This window comes from Magnolia sinica, chromosome 3, assembly GCF_029962835.1.
Source record: "Magnolia sinica isolate HGM2019 chromosome 3, MsV1, whole genome shotgun sequence".
In the NCBI taxonomy this organism is placed as follows: Eukaryota; Viridiplantae; Streptophyta; class Magnoliopsida; order Magnoliales; family Magnoliaceae; genus Magnolia; species Magnolia sinica.
The window spans coordinates 6,044,648-6,052,527 of NC_080575.1; the positions used below are offsets into that span (position 1 = coordinate 6,044,648).

At 38.9% G+C, this 7,880-nt stretch overlaps 1 protein-coding gene across 1 annotated transcript; it reads left to right on the forward strand.

Moving 5' to 3' along the window:
• Window positions 1-2,082: 2,082 nt before the first annotated feature.
• LOC131239384 (mitochondrial import inner membrane translocase subunit TIM8) lies at window positions 2,083-6,077 on the forward strand. Its single transcript, XM_058237070.1, has 2 exons — window positions 2,083-2,251; window positions 5,696-6,077. The coding sequence occupies exons 1-2, from the start codon at window positions 2,204-2,206 to the stop codon at window positions 5,882-5,884; spliced, it is 237 nt and encodes a 78-aa protein (XP_058093053.1). The 5' UTR covers window positions 2,083-2,203; the 3' UTR covers window positions 5,885-6,077.
• The last annotated feature ends 1,803 nt before the right edge of the window (window positions 6,078-7,880 follow it).

Genomic DNA, 7,880 nt, shown 5'->3' on the forward strand with positions numbered 1-7,880 from the left:
TGAAAGCTGAAATTTTATTTGCTTAATGAAATAATTATTGTTCATTTTCAACTTATATTGATTAAAATAACTATTACTTTTTTCATGTTCACATTTTGAATTGTTAAATTCATGTACCATGTTTAGATGGGTAGAATTTGTGGGTTGTTTTTTTTTTTTTTTTTTGGATTGCCACTTGAAATGATTTCTTTCATTAGTTATAATTGTTGTTCTCAAGAATCTAACCATTAGACCTAGAAAGTAGCAGTCGGTCCTGAAATCTGAAATTTCCCTATATGACAAACAAAACCTGGTCTGTTTGTTGAACTATGTGGACCAAAATAATCATTACTTTTGCAAGGTTTTGGAATAAAGAAAACAACCAAAGATTAGTAAATTCTTAATCTAAAATTAGTTGTACAAAGTAATTTTAAAATCTAACTAAATCAATTTACATAATTACAATCAATAATTTTTTTCATATCTAAATTTTGAATTATGCCGATCCAAATAAAAACCATCTTATAATTACAATCTGACAGCTTTTATCAATCTACATTTTGAATTATACCTGTCTTAATAAAGACCAATGCAGATCCTTCAAAGCTCCTTCATTCACTGAAACATCTAAGCTGTCCATTGGGTGGACCAACCAACCGTCGTTGTTTCATGGAACAAGTCAGTCTCCTCCGCTCATCCAGTGGACCAGTTTACCAAACAAATGGGCCATTAAGGAACTTCGAGATACGTCATCTACTTTACCGTTGCTTCATAAGTTGTTCCCAACTTAGCGATTGAACGGCCAGATTTACGTACGTGGCAATCAATCTAGTCTGGCCCCACTAATATTTAGCTTTGGATGTTTGACCAACGTTTGCGTAGGGATATCCTAACCATCCACAAGAATAAAGAATCAGGCAGGTTCCTCATCAGGATGAATGGACGCTTCAAAAATAAATAAATAATAAAATGATCTTAGAGTTTTTAGGCACTATTTATCTGGTGTGGTCCACTTAGATTTGGATTGGCCTGATTTTTGGGATCAAAGGAGAACATGAGGGAATTCACATGATGTACCGTTTGGATGTCATACACACATCGTAGTGGGCCCCACAAACTACTTTGTGGAAAAAAAAACTTATTGCACATGTAGTAGAATATCAATATGCATTGCTGGTCTGAGATTTGTACAGTCGTGTTCCATTTTGAGTCTGGACCTCTGTATAAGTCGTTCCGATGGATCAGTTATCAATGCCATTGATATGATGAGCCCCATTTGGGGATTTTTCGTTGATGGGCCATCCATGGTGAGGCCCATCATGTCAACGGTTTGGATCACTTAATGAAAGGCTCTCCTTGTACACTTTCCAACTTTTATAGACGTCCAAGTCTGCCTTAGTATGTAGCCTTATCTAAGCTACGTGCATGTCAAATGTAGCACATCTCACCCGTGTAAAAGCTGGGCCCCACCTGTATTCCAAGTCAAGAGTCACCCTCAGCTTACATTTATTTTGATTTTATGTCCTACCTCATGGGTGGACCGGCTTGATTTTTGTTACAGGTGACCTTCAAGGCGTGGCCCACCGTTTTGTATGTCTCATATGGGTCCTACTTTTCAGGACTTGCGCCACGGAGGACAAATATTCATCAAATCCACCCCGTCCATCAGGTGAGCCGTAACGTTTTCACCATGGATACTAAAATTCAGTCAAATCAAAGCATTAGGTGGGACATAACATAAGAAACAGTGTAAAATCATGAATAAAATTATAAATTTATGTGGTGTGGCCCACTTGAGTCTTTTAAATTTCTAACTTTAGGTAATCCATTCATCTTATTGTGGAACGTCAGATGAGTGGATTAGATGCTATATACACATGAAGATAGATCCCACAAGCAGTTTGAACGATTTAACGGTAACACTTCCCACCTCTAATTGTTTCCCATGGTGTAGCCCACCTGAGTGTTGAATCAGCCTGATTTTATATCTAAACAGAGGATGCGCACCAGATGGACGGAGCGGATCTCAGACACCTGAAATCGTTCGGTCCACGTCAGCGAAGGTCACGCCCATATCCGTACGAAAGTCACCCAAGCATTTTCGTTTTCGGAACTGAAAACCCGAGTACACTTTGGATCGAGTATCCAATAAATACAGTTCCATCTAAGAAGGGTTTTAGACGTTTTAGGGTTTTGTAGAGAGAGAGAGAGAGAGAGAGAGAGAATGGATCCTTCATCGCTGGATTCCGCCGAATTGCAGCGATTTCTTGAAGTAAGAAGATTAAAAAAATACCTCCTATTTTCTTTCTTTATTATTACTATTTCTGCTTATCACCCCCTTTCCTCATATGGAATTTGCAAATAACGCTGTTATTCTAATCTTAGATTATAGATTGGTTGTATGCTATTCTCCTCTTTTTGTGATTTGGGTTTTCTTCATTGATGGATTTTGTGATGCTTTGAATTTTTTCTATACCGTGAAATTGCACCATTAAAAAAAAATAAAATCGTATAATGGTACGGAAGAACGTTTTTTAGGATGTATGGAGTAATGGGTCTTTCTGTTTTGTTAAATATGTTTTTTTAAAAATAAAAAATAAATAAATAAAAAATTGAACTTGTGGTATTTTTGGCCTGTTTGGATGTACCCCTAATCGGAATCAGAGTGGGTATTTTTGCTAAATGGCTATGGATATACATGTTGTGTATCTGCGGCAGCATGAAGACTGGAACCGCGTTGGGTGGGATTTGGTTTTTCCGCCTCCTCCACTCCATATTGACATTTGGATTGAAAATCATATGGTTGTGCCTCTACCCATTGGACATCCAAACACGCTCTTACATTTGAGGATTATGTCGAGAGTTTGCTGTTAGATTCGACTCAGAAATTGAAAGGCCAATCTCATTCTTCTGAGTTTGGAGGGGCTACGAAATTTCATGAAATGTTGTGAAATCTGCTTTTAAGAATTTGCATAGTAATGGGTATTTTCAATTCAAAGAATGCTACTATGATGCATCTGTTTCATTGATTGGTTACATGTGGTCGATGAAGTATGATCCAACATAAACGTGGCATCTTATGTGTGGTGATGGGGACCACTAATCTGGTTGGCCAACAGTAGATGGGCCATAATTGGAAAATTGGTGTGAGTGAATGACTATAGCTGTTTAATCAGCACGGCTTTAACTCAACTTTGGGTTGGCCATCCATCCATTTGCAGGTCAATGGTTGGATTACCGCACTCACGTGCCTTGTTCATGCCCGTATGGTGGAGATCTTTTGGTCGGTGTCTCATGGAGTTCCATGAAGCGTGCATATCATATTAGCATTTGACTTCTTGGTTTTTGATTGATCATGCTTGTGATGTTATTTATGAATTCTCCCTCAAAGAAAATCCAGGTCTGATAAGGTTGTACATTTTCTCAATCTCTTACTTAGAAGCGATACTAAAGTTATGTCTGGTCATGGTTGAGTCAAAGTTATACACTTGTTAGTTTAGTTGAAATGATTTTTGTGGAATTTTGAAGTTCAGAGGCTTTAGATTGACCGGTGAGATTAAACTTTTAACTGTATGTTGGTTTATGCAAAAAGTGGAATTACATGATTCTTGGCTGATGGATATGTATAGCATCCTTTTGCTCTGAGTTCTACAAGTCTGGCCGCATTTTGGTGATCCAAATCATTGATCTGATGGGACCCAGTGTGGATGGACAATGCCCCAAAAATCTTCCATATTGGAAGATTCCAGAAACCCAATCGTTGGCCTTCAATTTCATGTGAACTGTTACTTTTTTCTGGTCTGTATATTTTCAGCCACGGATTGAAGGGTTAGAATTTTTCCATAAGGGTGATTTTTTAGGGATGGTCCATCCAGGGACCACCGTGGGATCTGGCATATCAATTATCTTGACCATCAAACCATTTGCCCAATTTATTGTAACTTATTGCCCAAGGATACATATAGGATCCAGGATCATATAATTCTTCTTTGTCCAAATGCTTTGCATGTAGGTCAAAGGGAAAGTTTAATTTTGTTCCTTTTAACCAAGGGCCCGTTTGGACACCACCAAGCAAGTTACTTTTCTACTTACAGCAGTGGATAAGTAACTTATTTGAGGTAAGTAAGTTAGGTTTATGATCAATTATAAGTAACTTTTTTACTTAAAAGTACTTAATCACTTCATATTAATAAGTAGAAACCAAGATAAGCTACTCGAGGCATAAGTAGTTTACCTTAAGTAACTTACAATCCAAACGCCCCTAAGTGTGAATGGTTTGATTCTCCAGCGGAATGGGAATGCAGTATTCATGCCACTACATCCATGTAGCCTTCGTGCTTGTAGCTTGTAGCTGAATGGTAGATGGCGCGTATTTCAACATTGAGGTCTCAGTTTTGAGCCGAAGTTACCTATCCCACAAAAGAAAAAAACAAAGAAAAAAAAAGAAAAAAGGAGGAGGAGGAGGAGGAGGAGGAAAATTCATAAAACAACACATACCAATAAAAAAAAATGTAAAACGAGATGCATATTAGTTTCATGTCATAACTCATAAGCAATGACCGTTCAAAAAATAAAATAAAATAAAAAACCATGAGTCATGAATCTGATCTTGAATTACCTTCTGTCTTGGCATTTCAGACAAGCTCTATAACCTCTTTTTTGTCAATCGGGCCAAGTTTATAATCATTGTCTTTTTGGGTTGAGCTCCTTTCTGATTTGCTTGGCTGTTTTGTAGTGACTATCATTTCATGATTACGTGAAGTTTAACCATCTGTGCTATCAATATAATAATTAATAACAGCTTGTATGGACTACAGAGCTGCTATTGATTCTAAAATTAAATACTTTGAACTACAAGGCCCTGTTTGGATGCCAGTTAAAATTGATTTCATCTCAAAATATATTAGAGATCATGGTTTATATAAATTATGAGTTGTGAAGATTATTTTTAATCCTTACCAATGGCTCGAATGCATTGTTACTATTAGCTAAAATAAGATGAAACTCATTTTTAAGTGGCAACCAAACAGGGCCTAAGTGTTTATTTCCTGCATGGAACTTCAATCTCTTCACATGCAAGACTTTGTTCGTTTTCTTTTTCCCAATGGGTAATGTATCTATTAAAAACATCAAAGGAGATGGAATGCAACAATAGCTACAATAAAACTACATCCAAGAGAAGCACACCCACCTTAGCTAAGGATAGATATATATGGCCTAGCATTTCTCACACATGTTGATGTCATCGTCATCTTTAGCAGTATCAGCTTCATGCGGCTTTACCAGTCCTGTGTAGCTGGTGCACTACAGTGTGTAGATAACCTATCCAAGAAGTCAGGTGGGAACAAATAGTCTAGCGGCCTGTATTCAGTGTGTACGTTGCCCACATGATTAGCTGACCAGCCTGGTTTCATAGGCAGGTCACTGGCGCTTTGTGGCCTACCTGATGCAGGGTCTTTACATGGCACACAAGCGCCATGATGGTCACATGTGGCCATGCGGAGAGGTGTCAGTGGGCTTAGCCGAACTCTAGCTATCAATAGTATTACTCAAAACCCAATTACACGAAATTCCAGTTATCAATATCTATACGCGATGCGTGAGAGATGAATGTCCTAGGATTTTTCATCTGAAGATTTTGTTTTCCTTCTAAAGCATATTATATATGTATATGTTCTCAGACTGTTTGACTGGACACTTTCTTGGGTTTGTGCAGCAAGAGAAGGAGCGGGCCATGGTAACCGAAATGGTGGGGAAGCTTACGAACGTATGCTGGGACAAGTGCATTACTGGGACACCTGGCAGCAAGTTCAGCTCTAGCGAAACATCCTGCCTGACCAACTGTGCTCAGCGATATATGGATATGAGCCTCATCATCATGAAACGATTTCAGTCTATGCATTGAACTCAAGTACTGAACTATGCCCGGCAAGTGGTTTTCCCCTTGCTTTCTTTGTTGGTTGATGATTCACAGAGATAGCCTTCTATTTCTGGGCAACAACATTGAAAATTTTTATTAGTTTTGAATATTTGCCCATTGCAAGTACACTTCGCGCTTCAAGCAGTTTTAATGTTATAATATTCGATTTAGCTTTTAATATGTTTTTTTAATCTGATACACAACCACTAAACAGGTAAATCTTATCATGTTGGCATCCGTTTTAATGCTTATCTCAAACCATCTGCATTTGTTCCCTTGTCATTAGGTGACATGCATATTTGCAGGTGAGGACAGACATGCCAAAGGGAAATGCCAATTCATAGATGGGACTTGTACAATCCTCTATCTGAGAATGTTGGCGTATCTTTTAGCCATATTTTATGTTCATGGTGGGGCCCACCTGATGAATGGTTTGGGTGTTGCTCATGTTCCATGCTCTCATTTGTGATGTTCACATTACTATCTTCATCATTTTGCTCATTTGAGCGATGCTGAGCTTGCGCTTGCTTTACGTTCACAAGCCCGTAGCCTACCTGTGGTCATCCCGCAACTGTCTACTATATATTGGCCATTCATTAAGTGGGCCACACCATGTGTTCTAGGACCTAAGCTTTAAGCAGACTTGCTGATCATGTGGGCCAAATGTTTCTGGAAAACTGGACCAAGACCCCCGATCCACATTCAACAAACAGATCTGACCCACTGGATGAGCTCATTAACCTGATATTTGGGTCATGGCAAACATACCTTAGGCCCACCTGATGAACACCTGATCAAGTAATTGGGTGAACATTGTCAATTGAGTATGTGTTCCAGCACATTCATGATATTTTCATTTCAAGTGTTTGTTGTCTACTTTTGCCTGGTTTTTCTAGCATTAAAAGTACATATGGTGGTTTCACAAGATCAAACTGTTAATCTGGCTGGTGCTTCTTCAGGATGCTGTAGCTCAAGAAATACACTGACTAGACCTTGATTACTGGCGACAAAAGATGATGCAAGCTGATGATTAATAATAATCAAGTGATTCACATTAATGATGATTGAGTTCCATCAAGGAATCTCCCAATCCTTGCAATTTTCGGTGTGGCCCCATATATGATCAGGTTCATTGGATGAACAGTCCCTACCTATGGAACTGACAAGGCTGCATTTTGGGTGTCTTGAAATAGCAGTTGGGAGGACTTGTTTTGCATGACAAATTGATATCCAGTTCATTTCATCTCTTCCACACGAAAAGCTGGGCCACCCCCATGTGTGATTTAAAAGGTTTGGTATCACATAATTATGTTAGCAAAGCCCTTTGTCCATGTATCTTAGTTGAGAATTCTCATTAATACATGTTGCTTGGGAGAGGGTGTATTTGTATTTTTGTCATAATTCATATACAGCATCTATAGTCTACCTAGGGTCACCACACTGGCAACATAGGCCCACCTGATGGACGGCTTGAATCTATCGGTGTGGCCACATTGGCACAGCCGTTCGAATGCAGGCCGAATGCCCAATACAAGCACGTGGGATTAGCAACCTCTACTTTCAAAAGTGAGTATACAATGTATATATTTACGGTATGTATGTACGGCTTCCACGTTGCAAATGGAAGGGATCAGAACCGTACATCTAGTCACTTCAAGGATGCCACTTGGCAATGTGGCCCGTTGGCACCGATAAGGCCCGCGGATTGTTGTGGTCCACTGGATGGATGGCCCCAACAACCACAAAGCCACATTGCCACATATTGGCTAGCAGCTCATACCAAAGTACGTGGATGGATATACTAAGGTATGTGCATGGCCCACATAATAGCTAATGAAAGTTGGAGATTTAACTAATAAAAACAATCTTTATAATGGACGGAAAAAATAATGAAGCCAAGCAAAGCTTGCGTGTAAGTGCCATTTTTTTAATAAGAGTTTCTCTTTCTTTGTTCCAAGGTTAGGAGGTATGAGGGATGAGA

Coding starts and splice junctions, on each gene's coding strand:
- LOC131239384 (XM_058237070.1), top strand. CDS start 2,204: ATGGATCCTTCATCGCTGGATTCCGCCGAATTGCAGCGATTTCTTGAA. Junction 2,252..5,695: donor AATTGCAGCGATTTCTTGAA/GTAAGAAGATTA, acceptor GGGTTTGTGCAG/CAAGAGAAGGAGCGGGCCAT.